At 40.3% G+C, this 20,332-nt stretch overlaps 1 protein-coding gene across 17 annotated transcripts in view; it reads left to right on the forward strand.

The window, feature by feature from the left end:
- The window catches only part of SDCCAG8 (SHH signaling and ciliogenesis regulator SDCCAG8), a 161,320-nt gene that overhangs the window by 31,441 nt on the left and 109,547 nt on the right, over positions 1 to 20,332 (forward strand). For all 17 annotated transcript variants that reach the window (XR_006280137.1, XM_038396374.2, XM_038396376.2 and 14 more), the window contains 4 exons: positions 1,403 to 1,591; positions 3,466 to 3,604; positions 12,339 to 12,491; positions 18,641 to 18,775. Coding sequence is in view for 16 of the 17 variants with exons in the window: in XM_038396374.2 (XP_038252302.1) it covers positions 1,403 to 1,591; positions 3,466 to 3,604; positions 12,339 to 12,491; positions 18,641 to 18,775 (616 nt within the window). In the remaining variant the exon portion in view is untranslated. The remainder of the gene's footprint in view (positions 1 to 1,402; positions 1,592 to 3,465; positions 3,605 to 12,338; positions 12,492 to 18,640; positions 18,776 to 20,332) is intronic.

Below are 20,332 nucleotides of genomic sequence, written 5' to 3' on the forward strand. Positions count from 1 at the left end.
AACCAGTAAAGCTCTTCCAGTTCCTCTCATCACATAGGTCCTTCATTTCCCTGATCATCCTGGTAGTCCTTATCTACCTCTGCTCCAGTTTGAATTAATCTTTCTTGAAGATGGGTGACTAGAATTGTATACAGTATTCCAGATGAGGTTGTATCAGTGCTTTGTACAATGGCATTAATACTTCACTTTCTCTACTGGAAATAACTCGCCTAATACATCCTAGGATCAGATTGATTGATTTATTTTTTTTATGACTGAATCACATTAGTGGCTCATAATCATCCTGTGATCGACTAATACATCCCCAGGTCTGTCTTCTCCTCTGTTGTTTCCAAGCGATGAGCCCCCAGCTTATAGCAGAAGTTCTTATTAGTCATTAAGTGCATGACCTTAGTACAGTACTATTAAATTTCACCACATTCTATTACTCCTCCTCCAGGAGTACTAGTAGTATGCATCCAATTCTTCCTGTATAGTATTCTGATCCTCCTCTATATTGACGATGCCTCCCAACTTTGCATAATCAGCAAACTAATTACTACGCTCCTTTCTGTGCCAAGATCATTAATCGAAAATATTGAATCAGATCAGTCCCAAGACCGATGCTTGAGGGAACTACACAGGTAACATCCGTCCAGCCCAATAGTTCTCCTTTTCAGCACAACCCTTTGTCATCTCCACTTTAGCCAGTTCCTTGTTCACCTTACAATTCTTGTACTAATCCCTATATTCTCCATCTTAAATGATAATTGAATAATAAACGTAACAGCTAGTTGAACTAGTACAGTGAATGATCTTGAAGTGAAAAATGTGCACAAACACCAGAGTCAAAGATAAATCTGTATTAAAATTCTTTGAAAGCTTCAGCCAGTGGAGAATGCAGCCACCTGCTTAATGATGTTTCTAATTGGGGACTTGACCTTGCAAGGTGCTGAGGACGCTGACCCTGCTTCAGCAAAGCACACAAACATTTGCTTAACGGTATGTATATGAGTAGTTGCATTGAATTCAATGGGGCAATTCAAATGCTTAAAGTTAAGCATGAACCTAAGTGCTTTGCTGGATTAGAGTCAGAGTTCTCAGCACCTTGTGGCATCAGGAACAGAGATCGTATGGCACTTTTCTCCTGTATTGGCACTTGTTGTAGATTAATTTCTAGGGGTGAGGCACAGGCAAGGAGGTGATGACAGCGCTACAGGGGAGAATGAAGAATAGCATATAGTCACTGGCCTTCAGTGCAAGTGCGCACAGATTGACTGGGTCCCCCTTCGCATGTTGGGATGTCCTTACTGTTGATGGGCTATGCACCTTGTCCCTCTAGTTATAACAGCTTTCTAGTTATTAAAATAAATGTAGAAACGTTTTATTTATTGCCGGTAACAACATCTTCTCTTAATTGTAGGAAAGACTTATCTGAATCTGAGAAGAATTGTGAAGATTTAAAAGGAAGATTAAAGCACCAAGATTCACTTATTGCAACAAGTAATTCCAACAGGGTTGGTGGTCTTTGTCTGAAATGCGCACAACACGAGGCTGTTCTTTCTCAGACTCATTCCAGTGTCCACATGCAGACCATTGAAAGGTTAACAAAGTAGGTTCATGGACATTTTACATTGTAATTAAAAGCTTCATTGCTTCTAATAGGGAATACTAATTTTAATAGTGGTTTATTTTTAACATTTAACACAATAATACAGTATTTCCCAAAAATAGTGCTTTTTTTTTTTTCTTCTTCTTCTTGTTCTGTGTTCAAGTTGTAGTGCTGTAGGAAAATTCTGTTGGGCGTTCTGCTTAAAAATCAGTGGCAAATATAGGGTCAAATTCTGACCCTACAGAAGTTCCTAGGAGTTCTGCCTTTTGACTTCAATGGGAACAAGATTTCAATGGTGTTTTCTAACTATGATGTACAATACCTGCAGATAGGTTTTCTTCAGGTGTTGTTTTAATACTCCATGCAACAGTTCTTTTTGATCTGTTTACATGAATCTTTGGGAGATGTAGAAAAGTTGAGCTACAAAAAACAAAGCATGTACATGGCATTTTTTTTTGTCTTGTCTGTGTAAATAATATTTCAGGTCTGCTTTTTGCTGGTTTGTACTTTTTAACTTGTCACTGGTCCAGGACTTAATATTTTGCTTCCTGCACCTCAAACTAGTGTACTTTTAAGGAATTAATTCCATACGTGGGTAAAAAAAAAAAAAAGGCAGCATTTTTATGGCAGTCTTTAAAAGAACAATTTGCAAATGTTTCTCTTCCTTTAATTAGGTTTAAATAATAAAAAAAATCTGTTCAAGATGCTAGGCACTCTAACATATAATTTATAATACCACAAAATACTTGTTTAAAGAGGAACTCAGGTAGCTAACCAGTCATCTACAAAAATCTCCTTTCCTCCCCTCCATCAATCTGAGAAACATAAGCAGAGTATAAATCAATACACGGTGTCTTCCTGAGTTTGTGAGTAGCTTGAAACAAGATATGTGGGCTGATCCATTCATCTCAATGGGTTGTTAGATCTGAAACTTAGAGGTGACAATTTTAAGTCTGTGGACCAGATTCTTAGGTGATATAAATCGGCATTGTTCCACTGAAACCTTGTCCAACAAAATTGATTGTTGCACTGCTTTGCAGAAATATTTCAGCAGAAATATTTAGGCTAGGATCTTAAGAAACTAAAGGAAGCTTAAGTGCCCAAATCTCACTGAAAAAAATCAGTCAAATTTGAGCACCAAACTCTCTTAGGCGCCTTTGAAAAGATCAGTGTTTGCTACTGTGATTATTCCACAGTCCAAACTGCCTCCTAACCTTCCGAGGTGTCAGAAGAGCCAGCTGCCAAAACTTGTAGCTGCACCTAAGACGACTTCTCTATATTAGCAATATAAAGCTCTTATGCATATCAAAAATTGAAAGTGTGGAGATGATAACCTACATTTCTTTCTTTAAATAAAGAAGTGATGGAGATACAGAATCCAGAAATCTTTTAGCAGAATTTAGGTCCAGTTTGCTGCAGGTACAAATGGCTTTAGATATATATTGGTTATCTGAGATACTAATATGATTCAGTGCAGTTTTCCTTTAAATATAATGCGGAAAAATGTATTCTTAATGATTCATTGTCAGTATTGTCCCATTTTGCCTTGCCCTATGTTTTTTCTGAAGCTTGTCATTGACCTTGTACTTTTTTTTTTTTTTTTTTTTTTAATCAAGGTCATACTTTGTACTATTTAGCTTGGATAAATTCCTGACATGAACCTTGCCATCATTATTGGCAGCTTCACTAACAACCCACTGCTTTTAAGGACAGGAGGTCATACTACACATTATGCTTTAGTATGTGCTGAGTTGGCGCTACTCTGTCTTTAAAACTTAATACATATTAATGCAGATTTTTGTCTTACTTTACTTATGACATTGCTTTTTTCAGTCCATTAATGTTGTCTCTATTTTTTTTTTTTGTTCATGCAGAGAAAGAGATGACTTAATGGGTGCACTTGTTTCAGTAAGAAGGAACCTGAGTGAGATGCAGCAAAGGGAATCTAGTGCTTATGAACAAGTGAAACAAGCTGTGCAAATGACAGAAGAAGCCAATTTAGAAAAAATGAAGGTAAATTTAGTAAGACGATGGTATAGTTCTTCAGTATTCTTAACTGTCTTAAATGTTAATTAGATTTCTTTCCACATCAAGACAATAAACCCCCTAGTCTGCAAAACACTATTTCATACCCAGATCATGTAGCTGTCTTGAAATAAAGGCTCATTTAAAGTGTTTGATATGATGATGGTCTTCATAAGACCATTTAAGAGAAATAGCATGATCTTGGAGAGGAAACCTTCTTAATGATCTGACCACAGAACTTGACTTTTTGAGTTCTAATTCAGGATCTTAGACTGATATGCATTGTGGCCTCAGGCAAATAACTTAATCTCTCTGGGTATGTCTACATTGTAATAACATTTCTGCGACTTGCCTGGGTCAGCTGACTTGCGCTCATGGAGATCGGGCTGCGGGACTAAAAATTGAAGCATAGATGTTTGGTCTGGAGCCCAGGTTCTGAGATCTTTGTCTTTTAAAATGCATATAACTGTGTGAAGATATAAAATGATATATAAAAGTGATGTATGTGTTACACTTGTTTGGGCACTGTAAAATTATTATGGTAAAATCAAATTTCTGATCTAGTGCTTATGTTAAAGCTAATTACTTTATATCGGTGTCAGCTTCAATTGATATAGATTAAATTATCTTGATATGTAGTGCCATCTACTGTGTAATTAGTGAATTACTACTAAATCAGAATATTTTAATTAAATGACTTACTAAAAAAGGACAAGATTAACATAATGCTCCCACTGGGCATCAGTTGCTGGTTTTATTTATTGGACACTATAAAAGTGCATGTGTTCTTAAAGAATATTACCATAAAACTAGTTTCAGAGTTAATAGTGGGAAATGATGATGGGAGACGGAATCACATACTGAATCACTAGAGATATTTAAAGAAATAAAGCCCTCATTAACTAACAATCATTAACTGTTAGTGACGAGAAGCCAGACTTCTAAACGTATCTACATGCCTGAAGATGGAGTTAGGCACCAAGGTGATTTTGAAAATTCCACTAGGTGTGTGTCTGCATCTTTAGGTGCCTAAATACTTTAGTATCAGATTTTCAAAGTTGTTAATATTTGTGTAGCAGGAATCGGTGACAGTCATTCATCAGAATGTGTAATGCCCTACTAGAGATCTAAACTGTTTATCAGTTTTGTTCCTTGCTCATAGAATTAAAATTTTTACATGGATTATTGGTTTCCTTGTTTGTGCATCTACAATATCATCTGTGATGCATTATTCCCAGAGTTGCAATTGCATGTCTGGGTTCTCAAACTATGAGTGGGCTTCCCAAGAGAGATGCAGGAATGGGTCAAGGGAGGCGCAAGCGGTGTGTTTTAAGAGCTCTGGCTGTCAGCCCCAGGAGACTGATGCTCGTGAAGAAGGGAAATGCACACCCGGAAGGTGGAGATAGAGGCGACAGCTGGAGCCCCGCCACCTGGTCTCTCCTTCCACCCTCTCCTTCACCGGGAGGCAGCTAGGGCTCCGGCTCTCCTTCCATCCCACCCCAATCCCTCATCTGGAGGTGGCAGGGTTCCAACTGTCAGCCCTGGGATGGCAGCAGCAGCAGCGCAGAAGTAAGGGTGGAAATGGGGCGCTAAGTCTGCTGTGAAAAGAGATATTAACGAATATCACTTTTCATGTTGCCACACTTCTGTGCTCCTCCTGGCGTGGTGCTGCCTTCAGAGCTGGGCACCTTCTCCACTCTGCCTTCAGAGCTGGGTGGTAGCATATGTACTTGCAGGGGAAGGGGGATGAATGACTACAGGCACAAAAAAGGGGGGCCTTATCAAATAGGTTTGAGAACCACTGATGTATGTTAATGACCGGCTTCTGCCAAAGAGCACGCAACATTATTTTTGCTCCAACCACATATAAGATGACAAAAGTTAATTTTTCCTTGGTTTTATTTTCTGTCTGAAAATTTGCTTTTTATTTTAGTATCAAAATACAGAATATGTTACTACCAGATCATATTCAATTTAACATCGGTCAGAAATGTGGACTATTTTGGTAAGGGCTGTTGATTAATTGCAGTTAACTCGTGCAATAAACTTAAAAATTAATCGGGATAAAAAAATTAGTCCGTTTTAATCGCACTGTTAAACAATAGAATACAAATAGAAATTTATTAAATATTTTAGATGTTTTTTCTACATTTTCATATATATTCAGTGTTGTAATTGAAATTAGTATATTTTTGATTATAAATATTTTCACTGTAAAAATGATAAACAAAAGAAATAGTTTTCAGAGTAGCAGCCGTGTTAGTCTGTATTTGCAAAAAAGAAAAGGAGTACTTGTGATACCTTAGCGACTAACAAATTTATTTAAGCATAAGCTTTTGTGAGCTACAGCTCACTTCATTGGATGCATTCAGTGGGGAGATTTATATACACAGAGAACATGAAACAATGGGTGTTACCATACACACTGTAACCACAGTGATCACTTAAGGTGAGCTATTACCAGCAGGAGAGTGGGCAGGGCGGGGGACTTTTGTAGTGATAATCAAGGTGGGCCATTTCCAGCAGTTGACAAGAACGTCTGAGGAACAGTGGGGGGGGGGGATAAACATGGGGAAATAGTTTTACTTTGTGTAATGACCCATACACTCAGAGTCTCTATTCAAGCCTAAGTTAATTGTATCCAGTTTGCAAATTAATTCCAATTCAGCAGTCTCTCATTGGAGTCTGTTTTTGGAGTTTTTTTGCTGAAGAATTGCAATTTTTAAGTCGCTAATCGAGTGACCAGAGAGATTAAAGTGTTCTCTGACTGGTTTTTGAATGTTATAATTCTTGACGTCTGATTTGTGTCTATTTATTCTCTTACGTAGAGAGTGTCCAGTTTGACCAATGTACATGGCAGAGGGGCATTGCTGGCACGTGATGGCATATATCACATCGGTAAATGTGCAGGTGAATGAGCCTCTGATATTGTGGCTGATGTGATTAGGCCCTATGATGGTGTCCCCTGAATAGATACCGTGGACAGAGTTGGCAGCGGGCTTTGTTGCAAGGATAGGTTCCTGGGTTAGTGGTTCTGTTGTGTGGTGTGTGTTGCTGGTGAGTATTTGCTTCAGATTGGGGGGCTGTCTGTAAGCAAGGACTGGCCTGTCTCCCAAGATCTGTGAGAGTGATGGGTCATTCTTCAGGATAGGTTGTAGATCCTTGATTATGCGTTGGAGAGGTTTTAGTTGGGGGCTGAAGGTGATGGCTAGTGGTGTTCTCTTATTTTCTTTGTTGGGCCTGTCCTGTAGTAGGTGACTTCTGGGTACTCTTCTGTCAATCTGTTTCTTCACTTCAGCAGGTGGGTATTGTAGTTGTAAGAATGCATGATAGAGATCTTGTAGGTGTTTGTCTCTGAGGAGTTGGAGCAAATGCGGTTGTATTGTAGAGCTTGGCTGTACACAATGGATCGTGTGGTGTGGTCTGGATGAAAGCTGGAGGCATGTAGGTAGGAATAGTGGTCAGTAGATTTCCGGTATAGGGTGGTGTTTATGTGACATCGCTTATTAGCATGGTAGTGTCCAGGAAGTGGATCTCTTGTGTGGACTAGTCCAGGCTGAGGTTGATGGTAGGATGGAAATTGTTGAAATCCTGGTGGAATTCCTCAAGGGCTTCTTTTCCATGGGTCCACATAATGATGATGTCATCAATGTAGTGCAAGTAGAGTAGCGGTATTAGGGGACGAAAGCTGAGGAAGCATTGTTCTAAGAGAGCCATAAAAATGTTGGCATACTGTGGGGCCATGCGGGTACCCATCGCACTGCCACTGATTTGAAGGTATACATTGTCCCCATATGTGAAATAGTTATGGGTGAGGACAAAGTCACAAAGTTCAGCCACCAGGTTTGCCGTGACATTATCGGGGATACTGTTCCTGACTGCTTGTAATCCATCTTTGTGTGGAATGTTGGTGTAGAGGGCTTCTACATCCCTAGTGGCCAGGATGGTGTTTTCAGGAAGATCACCGATGGATTGTAGTTTCCTCAGGAAGTCAGTGGTGTCTCGAAGATAGCTGGGAGTGCTGGTAACGTAGGGCCTGAGGCGGGAGTCTACGTAGCTAGACAATCCTGCTGTCAGGGTGCCAATGCCTGAGATGATGGGGCATCCAGGATTTCCAGGTTTATGGATCTTGGGTAGCAGATAGAATATCCCAGGTTGGGGTTCCAGGGGTGTGTCTGTGCGGATTTGTTCTTGAGCAAATGCTGTAGTTTCTTTTGGACACAAATCAGACGTCAAGAATTAGATCGTTCAAAAACCAGTCGGAGAACACTTCAGTCTCTCTGGTCACTCAATTACAGACCTAAAATTGGCAATACTTCAACAAAAAAACTTCAAAAACAGACTCCAACAAGAGACTGCTGAATTGGAATTAATTTGCAAACTGGATACAATTAACTTAGGCTGGAATAGAGACTGGGAATGGATGGGTCATTACACAAAGTAAAACTACTTCCCCATGTTTATTCCCGCCCCCCCCCCCCCCCCCCCCCCCCGTTCCTCAGATGTTCTTGTCAACTGCTGGAAGTGGCCCACCTTGATTATCACTACAAAAGGTTCCTCCCCCCCACTCTCCTGCTGGTAACAGCTCACCTTAAGTGATCACTGTGGTTATAGTGTGTATGGTAACACCCATTGTTTCATGTTCTCTATGTATATAAATCTCCCCACTGTATTTTCCACTGAATGCATCCGATGAAGTGAGCTATTGCTCATGAAAGCTTATGCTCAAATAAATTTGTTAGTCTCTAAGGTGCCAAAAGAAATAGTGTTTTTCAATTCTATTCATACAAGTACAAGCAATCTCTTTGTTGCGAAAGTGCTACTTACAAATGTAGATTTCTTTTTGTTACATAAGTGGACTTAGAAACAAAGCAACATAAAACTTCAGAGCCTACAAGTCCACTCGGTTCCTACTTCTTGTTCAGCCAATCACTAAGACAAACAAGTTTGTTTACATTTACAGGAGATAATGCTGCCCTCTTCTTATTTATGAGATCACCAGAAAGTGAGAACAGGCATTTGCATGGCACTTTTGTAGCTGGCATTGTAAGCTATTTGTGCCAGATATACTAAACATTTGTATGCCCCTTCATGCTTCGGCCACCATTGCAGAGGACGTGCTTCTGTGATTATGACGCTGATTTTAAAAAAATAATGCATGAATTAAATTTGTGACTGAACTGCTTGGGGGGAGAATTGTATATCCCCTACACTGTTTTACCTACTTTCTGCCATATATTTCATGTTATAGCAGTCTCAGATGATGACCCAGCCCATCTTGTTCATTTTAAGAACACTTTTACTGCAGATCTGAGAAAACGCAAAGAAGGTACCCATGTGAGATTTCTAAAGATAGCTACAGCACTCGACCCAAGTGATTTAAGAATCTGAAGTACCTTCCAAAATCTGAGGGGGACAAGGTGTGGCGCATGCTTTCAGATGTCTTAAAAGAGCAACACTCCGATGCAGAAACTACAGAACCTGAAGAAAATCAGCCTTCTGCTGGTGACATCTGACTCAGATAATGAAAATGATCATGCATTGGTCTGCACTGCTTTGGATTGTTATCAAGCAGAACCAGTCATCAGCATGGACGCGTGGACCCATGGAATGGTGCTTGAAGCATCAAGGGATATATGAATCTTTAGCGCGTCTGGCACGTAAACATTTTGCGACACTGGCTACAACAGTGCCATGAGAGCACCTGTTCTCACTTTCAGGTGACATTGTAAATAAGAAGCAGGTAGCATTATCTCCTTCCAATATAAAACAACTTGTTTGTCTGAGTGACTGGCTTAAAAGAAGTAGGACTGTGTGGACTTGCAGGCTCTAAAATTTTACATTGTTTTATTTTTGAATGCAGGTTTTTTGTACATAATTCTACATTTGTAAGTTCAACTTTCATGATAGAGATTGCACTGCAATACTTAGGTGAATTGAAAAATACTATTTTGGTTTTTTACAATACACATATATAAATATAAAGTGAGCACTACACTTTGTATTCTGTGCTGTATTTGAAAATGTAGAAAACATCCAAAAATATTTAAATAAATGGTATTCTATTGTTTTAGTGCGATTAATCATGATTCATTTTTTTTTTTTTTTAAAAAATCGCTTGACAGCCCTGATTTTGATATGAGCCTTATAAGGCAAATCATTAGAGATCTAGGTGAGAGAAGACTGCAGCGGAACCTCAGAGTTTATGAACACCTTGGAAATGGAGATTGTTTGTAATACTGAACAAAATGTTATGGTTCTTTCAAAAGTTTACAACTGAACATTGACTTAGTAAAGTTCCAAAGCTGAATTATGCAGAAGAAAAATGCTGCTTTTAACCATCTTAGTTTAAATGAAACAAGCACAGAAACAGTTTCCTTAACTTGTCCACTTTTTTAAACTTTCCTTTTATTTTTTTTTAGTAGTTTAACACAGTACTGTATTGCATTTGCATTTTTTTTGTTATTGTTTCTGCTGCTGCTTGATTGCATATTTCCAGTTCCAACTGAGGAGTGTGGTTTACAGATCAGTTTGTAATTCTGAGGGTCTACTGTAATGAAATCTGACCACACATTATGTGCCTGATGGTCTAATGAAAAGAAAGTAACTAAATGCATGGTATGTTCCCTGTGCAGTCTTCACTGCTACTTGCATGGACTTCCACATGTGCATGGGAACTACCTGTGACAACAGCATGGGTACTGCTACAGAGGTTGGCCCATACTCCCAACCCCATACCCACTGTCATGTACACACTGCTAGCTTCCTGCCCCTTTATGTAAAAAAACAAACATTTTGTTTCTTCTTCCCTCCCCCCCACCCCCCAGCTACGTGAATGCAAATTATTTTGGGTACTGTACCACCCAGTCCTGTTTCTTTCATAGGGCCAAGTCCTATTTTTTCTTAGGCAAGTCTCATTGAATCCAGTGGGAGTATTCATGTGGGTGACTTGCCTTTGTAGGCCAAAAATATTACGATAACTTGCAGTGATGTCCGGTTTGTGAAAGGTACAGGTGTTAAGTTCAGTCTTTGGAAACATTTAGCATTTCTGTTACTTATGGCCTCTTGCCCTGTTAGTTTTATTTATTCTTAATAGGACAAAGACAATCTTTCAAGGTTTAAAGCAAACCTGAGAGATAGATTTTAAACATAGAATTGAAGTGAGCTACTAATCAGATTAAGGGAAGCAGGGCATTTGTCAAGTACAAATTTCTTCTTGCAACATATTTTAGTGCCTTTGTAAGGTTGTTTTTATTTTGCTTTTACAGCCCTGTCTCACTCAAATGGTGAAGAAGCTATAGAGAAAGAAGTTACTGATGCTTGAGATTTAGAGCTGTCCAAGGCTCCGATTTCTGTAGAGAATGGTGGTGGTGATAGCATTAATTAATTTAATCTCAGATAATTGTTTTCTAAATGTGGGATAGATACTACCAGAGGTCTTGCATTAGATACAGTGGGAGTGTGGAAGACTCAGCCAGACTCCTCTTTAAAGATAATTAAATGGTGTAGTTTTTTCTTCCTCCTCCTCAACCAGCACATGGGGAACATATTGGGCAGAGGGTTTTTTTCCCTCTTACTCACTCATAGATTCATTTGAAAATCTAACTTAAAAGGCAAAGGAAATAAAATCCATTTAGAGCTTCTAGATTCCTTGAAGTAGGATATAAAAAAGCTGAAGAAAGAATGTTAGTAAAACAAGACCTAGTTTAATCAAAGCCAAAATGCTTTTTCAGGGTGCCTTGAATGTCTTAATTTAGCTGAAAGAGGACCAATCTATGAATAAATGAGACCAATTTAAAATAATCTTTTTCTACTCCATTGCTGGAGGGACTGAATCACAAAACGTAGATTTTTTTTTTTTCTGATTGGGTTTTGTTTATACAGTACCTTCTCTGAAGCATCATGTTTGTGCTTGCTGTGCAAAACCCTGCTGTCCATCATCTCTGGGCAGCTCAGTTTGGATGAGAGAAACAGTTCCTTGCTGCCTGCTTACGACTTGCTCTTCAGTCAGTTAACCCAGAATTTTAATCAGCATATACATCCTGAAGCTGGAATTACAATAAATGACCTCCTTCCTCCATATCAGAGAAATATGAACGTCAGCCTTTACTTTGCCAAATGGCTTTTGTGACTCTACTCAGCCTTTTGTACCCAATACTTCACTTTAGGAAGAGCGTGGACCACTGTAATGGACTGTCCTGTCGTACCGTATGAATGCAACTACAGATTATTGGTGTCTACAAGGAACCAAATATTGGCAGAAAGTTTTCCTTGACAATCTTGGGTGAAATGCACACAGAATTCTTCAGCACTGATTATATCAGGAACAGACTTTTGAGAGAGGGATAGACATCTATAAAACACAAATTACTCTAGAAAATCCCATCAACTTTATTATGGGTTCTAAACACAATTGGGATGACTGTTTTCTTGTTGGACAACCAAGTTGTCCTTGGACATGTAGTCTTTTAAAGATCGTGTGTGTAATCTCATTTTGTCAATCCTGTTTGTGTTTGTTTTTTTTTATGCCAATACACACACACAGGCATCTGTGCACAGCTATGAAATTTTGTTCTAATAGCCAATTAGTTCTTCTGAAGGCATTAGATTAGAATGTCAGGCTTGTTCTACTTAATGCCTCACTTTGGAGGAATGTTTATTTCTTGTCCTAAGTCTAAATAATGGAAGGCATTCTAAATTTCATAATATATTATTTCCAAAGGCTCTAGTCCAGTGTGAACAGCTGAAAAGTGAGATGGAAAGACAGAAGGATCGCCTTGAAAGGGAGCTAATTGCCCAGCTAGATAAGAGGGCTGGTGAAAAAGAAGCCCTGCGAGGAGAAATGAAGAAAGAAAGGGAGGACTTGGCATCAACGGTAACACTAGTAATTTTTTTACATCCGTATGTGGCTAAGGAACATGCAGTGGTTTTATTGCAATAAGTTAGATACAGTAAAACTACTGTATGGATTTGTGAACCCAGTAAACAAACTTATTTCTGACTCAGCATATGTTCATATGCTGCTTTGCATCAAGACCTTAAAAAGCAATACAGCACATTACAGGTTATTTTAATCTCTATGGAATAATAGCACCCCCCACCCCGAAAAAAAAATAGGGTTAAAAATATCAAACCAAATGAAATGTAATTGAATTATTAGAAGTACAGTTTCCATATGTTGTGAAAACAGTACAACTGCCAGATTCTCGGACCGACGCTGTTGAGTCTTCACAGCAATAATCCTGCAAGCCCAACCTAATATCTGAAAACCAAGCTGCCCCTAACACCATCACCTGGACTAAAACTTTGGTGATGGGAACTTAATTGTTGCTGATACACAAGAAGTTTGCCTGAGTTGGGACTGAGTGAAAACAGAGTAAGCACTCCAGGATTTAAAGTCCTTAAACCATGATTTGAGGACTTCAGTAAGCTCAGACATAAGTGAGAGGTTTATTGCAGGAGTGGGTGGGTGAGATTCTGTGGCCTGCATTGTGCAGGAGGTCAGACTAGATGATCATAATGGTCCCTTCTGATCTTAATATCTATGTATCTATGATTGTTTAAGACAGAGGTTTATCTTTTGCAAGTAGTACATATTAGGTTTCACTGTGTAATTATGGCTGCACATTAGAACCACAGAGTATACACACAGGACTGTCGAGAAATTTGGGGTCCCGGTATATCATGTCCCTTGGGACCCCACCTCCTTCCATTTCACCCCAGTTACAGACGTTTTGTGAGCCTCCCTGAACTCAGGGCCCTGGTACAATTGTTCCCCGTTTCCTCCCCTCATCAGCACTGTATGCACTCCAACATAAAAATTGCCTTATAAACAAACACTTCGTAATTTTCACTATTACTGAAACTTAACTTAGCTTCTCGTGGCACTGTATGTTGTCTTATTTAGACTGATTCCTGCTCTGAGGACTTGCAGTCGTCTAATATCTTGTTTTAGGCAAGCATGACACTTCAAAAATATATTATAATAATACTGTGATTTTTATAGTTGGTAATTAGCGTTAGCGTTAGTTGCTGGGTGTCTTTAGTCTTGAGTCTGGTAGAAAAATTATGATTATACATTTGTACTAGTGATATCTGAAATGGAAGATTTCTTTTGAAAAATAGAAATTAAGTACTGGGAAAATACTTTATTTTTACTATGCATTAAATTGATCTTTTCTTGAATTTGTTGTATTACTTCCCTAACAAGTGATATGTTAGAGGAACAATCTCTGGCATGGGTCCATAAATCAGGTGGATATATAATGGCTGAAGTGTAGTTGTGAATACATAACCTTCTAGGTCTAGCCTTTGACTTCCTATAACGTAGAACTGTCAGGCCCTATTATTTCCACTTGTATTAGGCAGCTTCAGGGCTAAACAGCTCAAGGGCAAACAGCTTTGTTTTATTGTTACGGTGTTTTTTTATCATTCAGCAAAATATTAATTCAACTATATTGTTTGAAAAAATTAAATTGTAATTTTTGAACTTACTGAGTTGGCTTTTGTTTACTGCTACACTGCATCTGCTTTGAGCTACAGGGATGAGATTTTTGCCTCAGTTTAGAAATAAAATTTGAGTATATCTATAGTGACAGGGTAAGTTTCTGTAACTGTTTCTCTCTTGGGCATAAGATGGTTCCCCTGGCTACCAGTTGGTCAAAATCAGAGTCTAAGTGATAGGTAAGTAGATGTTATCTAGGCTGCAGGAATAGAGAACCTGTTGCTGCTGCTTTGAGTAGATGCAGCTGTGTATTCCACTTAGGTGTGTGCATGCCCTGCACATTACAGCTGGTGAATTTTGCCTAAAAGTATCATACAGGGGTGGCATTGTGCCTCGTGGCTATAGACCCTCCCCTGACTACGTGAGGCAGTACCATCCTGAGCCCTCTCAGTTCCTTGTGATTTGCCCATGGCTAGAGTTGGAGAACTAGGTAGTCTTAACCTCATAATCTCTCACTAGTTTAGTGTTGTTTTTTTGTTGTGTGTGGTTCGTTAGTACCCTTAGTATTAGTTAGATTGGTGTTAGTTGTATTAACCTCACAGGGGTTTAAATATTGTCTGTCGTGTGAGGGGAACAATCCCCAACAACAATTCCCGCCTGTTGTGCTTGAGTGAGGCCCATGTCGAGGAACAGTGTTCAATCTGTAGATTGTTCGTGAAATGGACTCAGGTGGCTAGGGACCCTTGCCTAAAGCAGCACCTGCTTGAATAGGCCATGAAGCCTCCTATAGCACCAAGGCCCTCCATCAGATTGCAAGTTCCTAGAGTGCTGCTGCTTTGCACTCCGGAGTGTGCACCTCTCCAAAGAGATGGAAGAACATCCCCCGTCTAGTGTGCTGAGAAAAATGTCACACAAGACCAATCAAGACCTTTCCAGGTGTTGTGGGTACTCTTCCCTCTACCCCAGGAAGACCTTGGCCTAGCACAGGGTTCATGGGGGTGCCTCTAACCATTACCCGGTACCGAGTAGGGAGGTTAGAGACCCTGTGCCGTTGACTCTGGTTCTGGCCCCAGGGTGTTCATTGAGTCTGGTACTGATGAGGGTGATGCCAGCATTGACTTATTTCTATCAGTGGCATGCCAGGTGGCTACAGACCACCTTTGCCGTTCCATCCCAATATATCCTTTGGTCCAGGACTTCGCCAGGGCTGCATCATTTACAGCCCCATTGGGTGAATGGGCCACTGAACCCTTAAGTCCATTGGCACTACACTCTGATGTTCCCCTTCCATGGTTTGCGGAAGCAAGACTGGTACTGGGCTCAGTGCAAGGGACCTTGCCCCAAAGAAACTCCTTGGCACTGTTGCAGTCAGCACCACCGATAGACTCATAGACTTTAAGGCCAGAAGGGACCATCCTGATCATCTAATCTGACTTGCACATTTCAGGCCACAGAATCTCACCCAGCCACTCCTGTAATAGACTCATAACCTGTGGTTGAGTTGCTGAAGTCCTCAAATCATGATTTAAAGACTTTGAGTTACAGAGAATTCATCATTTATGCTAATTTAAACCTGTAAGTGACCTTTGCCCCCTTCTGGGTCTTTGCCAATCTGACTTGGGGGAAAATTTCTTTCTGACTTCAAATATTGCAGTCAATTGCTGCAATGTGCGCAAGACCCACCAGCCAGACACCCAGGAAAGAATGTCACCATGGTAGCTCAAATTCAGCACCATCTGCTGCTTCAGCAACCCTGATGACTTTGGGGTTGACACCGCTTCCAGCACCCGTGTTCTTGGTGCCAACAGTACCACTTTTATTATCGGTGCTGGTCCCTGGCTCATTCTGGGTGATGGATGAGTCAGACTGGTTACTTGCTCCTCAGGAGTGGCTCCATCTTTATCCCCAGAATCCCAAAGCTCCTCAGTATTGAGGTTGGGATCTTCCTTCCCCTGCTCTCCATCACACGACTCACATCGGGAGTATTTATGGAGATTGGCATTCATCTCACAGTCATGACTGGGGCCCCTGGCCACCAATGCCCTATCCTTATCAGTGATCTCCATGGAATCGGTGAGACACTTCTCAATCACAGAGGTTGCACTTCTCAGCTCACTCTAAGGTGAGGTCACCAGGCAGATCGGTGGTGGCAACTGTTGACCCACTGCAGGTTCAGGTACCAGTTTGCCTTCCCTGTGCCGAATCCATGGAGCTGCCCCTTCCAGCTCCACCAGTCCAGTTAACTACCTACTCTTCATTCCCGGATGATGCAGCAGTGTGTGGCTCTTCCTGTCCTCCAATAGCAAAGGATTTTAAGGCCCATCAGGACCTTTTGCAGAATGTGGCTTCTTACTGGGCATTTCAGTGGAGTTTCTGCAGGAGAACACCCATAAGTTAATGCATATCCTAAAGCTGTCTGCTCCTGGGAGGGTAGTCCTCCCTATCAACAATGCACCCTAGACCACACCGGCTTCAGTACCACCACCTGCAAAGCATATGGAGAAATGCTATTTTGTCCCAGTATAGGAGGGCTTTTACTCCCATCTGCCCCCAAATTCCTTAGTCGTAACCACAGTGAACAATAGAGATGTCAGGGCAGGTTTAAGATCACTCCTAAGGATAAGGTCTCCAAAAGGACAGATGTAATAGGCAACTCTCCTGTGTTCTTTTCCTCTGATCCCAATCGTTCCACAGCTCATCCTCATACTGAAAGTGGATTGGGCCAGCCTCATCCTCGCTCCCCCAGCATTGCTGAGGGCAGTGCTGGTTTTCTGACATTCTCATGCTGTCGATTCAGCTTCTCATATCCCTTCCTCTCCATCCCAACCTGTTTACACAGGTTCACGGTCACGGTCTGCATCATGCATTCAGCTCCCTACATCTTACAGCATTGCTGCTCCATGATTGAACAAGGAGGAAGAGCAATGTTCAGCAGGTCCTACAAAGCCCTTTATCAGAATGTCCTATTCGGCAACGTGGAAGCATTTTTCAATGTTGTCTTTGGCCCATGGAGTTCAGCCAGTATACAAGACATCTTGAAGTATTTACTGCATCTTCAGTCGTTGGACCTTAGGCTTAGCTCATTTGAGGACTCATCTAGTGGTGATCTTAGCCTTTCATCTATTTATGGAAAATCGGTGTTTTCCACTGCCATGGTGGTGAGATTCTTGAAAGGAATCCTTACTTTCAATCCACTGGAGCGGGAACTGGTTCCCTTGTGGGACCTTAACACTGTTAGAGCAGCTATCTTAGGCTCTCCATTCGAGCCTCTGGCATCTTGCCCCTTTCCTCTCTCATGTCAAAAATTTGCATTCCTCATGGCGATAACATCTGCAAGGAGTGTGTGAGGTTTGCAGGCTTTGCTGGCAGAGCCTTCTTGCATGCAGTTCTCCAAAGACTGTGACATTGTGGCTGCAACTGAAATTTGTGAGTAAAGGGATCTCTGTTTCATTTAAACCAGGTGGTATACTTGCCTGTAAGTTTTTTTTTTGTTTGTTTGTTTGTTTGTTTTTTTCCCTAAGCCACATTAATCTCCAGAGGAGTAGCATTTTCACATATTGAACATCAGACAATGTCTGGCCTTTTATCTGGACTAAACCCCATATGAAGGGACAGGCAGTCTTCTTTCAGATCATCTGTAAGAAGACTAACTTCCTGCATCAAAGCTGTATACAACACTGCTTTGGCTACAGCTCCTCTTAGGGTGCAAGCTCATTCTATTAAAGTGCAAGCTAAATCAGTAGTGTTCTTAAGTGAAATCTGCATAATGGATATTTGCAGGGCTGCCACTTAGTTGTCAATACACATGTTTACAAACCATTGCTCCATTATCGTGGTATTCAGAGCAGATGGAAACTTCGGGAAGGTGGTCCTGCATTCTTTGTTTAAATAGGCTGTGAGCCCCATCCCCTGGAGAAACTGCTTGAGTCACCTAACTGGAAAACATGGCTGCATCTACTCAAAGAAGAAAAATGGTTACTTACTGTAGCTATGGTTCTTAGAGATGTGATGCAGACATGTATTCCATGACCCATCCTCTGACTCCTTTGCATCAGAGTCTAGTCTCTGGGCATTTGGTGTGAAGGAATTCAGAGGGGTTGGGGAAGCAGCACCTCATATAGTCAGGGGAAAAGCTATTGGCATGAGCGCTGCTCCTCTACAGGTACTGGTAGGCAAAATTCTATGGCTCTGATGCGCTGGGTGCGCGCTCGCCTAAGTGGAATACACGTCTGCATCATTTCTTGAAGAAGGGTTTCTTCCAACATCATTACGCATATTGAGAAGTCCTGTAGAGTAGTTTGGCTGACTGAAAATATTTCAAATGCTTACTTGAATCACTTTAAAATAATAACTTTGCTGTTCTAATCATTCTGCAGTCCTTATTAAAGTAAAGCCTGCATTTCTTGCTTACTCAAAATTCCTATTGCCTTAAAATCAAGTTTTGATGTGAAGAAATGCAGCATTGGGTCCACTATACGTACTTGGGCAAAATTCCCATTGCTTTCAAGGAGTAAAGATTGCAGAACTTGGCCCTGTATAAGGTTTCTGGTTAATTCACTATAGTGTTTCTCTTTCTGCAGGTGATGGTTTTGTCTCAGAATGTGGCGACACTGGAGGCTCGGTTAGAGAGAATTACAAGAGAGAAGAACTCAATAGCTAACCAGCTAGAGGAAGCCCAAAACCAACTTGCCTCTCAGGAGATGGAAGTTAATAAGGTAGAGACAATCTCAAATGAGTATTTGCTTGTTACTGTGGTTTGAAAGATCACATGGTGAAAAATGCTTCGTACTGTGTATTTTCTATAAAACATATTTGAAAAGAAGGTATTGATAAATCTGGCTTTCTGAAAACAAAACACTTGTACTATGAAAATCTGGTGCATGATGTTGTGAACCAGTATTCTTTCCTCTTTAACATAGTTTAAGGGGTTAAATAGTCTAAAATACATAAATTTTAATGTTATATATTTAATTGTGGGATTCTCAAAAATTTTCCGATAGCGTTTACAACCTTACATCACATCTGAGAATCAAGCTTTTATTTTTTTTCTGGTCCATGCAAAATCACTTTATGCAATTAACATTTAATTAATAATTCTGTTGATACAGGGGATAGAACAGGATTCAGCTCACTCTTCCATAGCTGTTTTGGCTCTGCAGTGCTAAAATGAGTGAAGAGTAGCATGAATTTATTTTGTGGTTAAAATTCAAAACACTGTTGTTGTTTTTTCTGTAGACTTTCTGTTCAGTATAGTTCTTCGTAATACTAGGGCTAGTTTTATGCATTTTAAGAAGGCCTCTTTCTGCTGTTTAGGTTGAATTGGTTTTGTATATAAATACAATCCTGGTTTAACTGAAATCCCCTGTTTTAGTGGTCCTAGCCACCTACTTACCATTCAGTCTTCTCAGGCTCAGATGTGGGATGCATTGTATGTCCCAGAATGAGATGGGGGGAAAAAAAATTCAAGCAGAAAAAATAAAATACTATAGGTTGATTTTACTTTAGTGTAAATTCTTATAACTTCAGCATCATTCTTTATTTTGATGTAAAAAGTTTTCAGCAATAAAGGTGAGGGGACACCAAATCTGTGTAGAATATAGATGATTTTAGTACTAAAATGCGTGATGTCTGTTGAAATAGACATTCGAGATATGTGCCTGCCCTCTAAACCCAAGGCCAGAGAGGGCTTCTCAGCAGCTAGCTGCAGTTTCTTCAAGCAATTGGCTCTGTTGGCCACTAAGGGGCACTGTAGCATGAGCTTCTAGTCAGCTTTTCCTCACCTCTGATTCCTCAGCTCTGTCAGATGCATATTGAGAGGTGGGATGGGATGCAGTTTTGTTTTTGTTTTTGTTTTTGTTTTTTTTCCCTCCTCAGCTGTGAAATGGAGAAAGAAGCCTGTCTTATAGTCTCCCTTCTGATGAAAAAGAGGAGGCAGAATTGGCAACTCTTAGCATTGTATTAAATTTCAGATTTTTTTTTTTTTTTTTTAATTTCTCATCTCCCATTCTCTGGCATTAAACTCTTGAGCTCCCTCCGACCCCAACCATTTCCCATTACTTTCAATGGGACTGAATTCTCAGGCTGTGTTTGGTGAAGATTGCCACCATTTCCTTACTTCTTTGAATGAGGAGGTGAGGCTGCTTTTTGTAAAGACAACCATCATGTCTCATTGTTCGCAGGAGGACTGAAGGCAGTTGGCCCTCAGAAGTTAGATTTTCCTGTGTGCTATTGTGGGTTTTTGGTGTTTTGTTTTGTTTTTTTCTTAAAAAGAC

Source organism: Dermochelys coriacea, chromosome 3 (genome assembly GCF_009764565.3).
Source record: "Dermochelys coriacea isolate rDerCor1 chromosome 3, rDerCor1.pri.v4, whole genome shotgun sequence".
NCBI classification, from domain to species: domain Eukaryota; kingdom Metazoa; phylum Chordata; order Testudines; family Dermochelyidae; genus Dermochelys; species Dermochelys coriacea.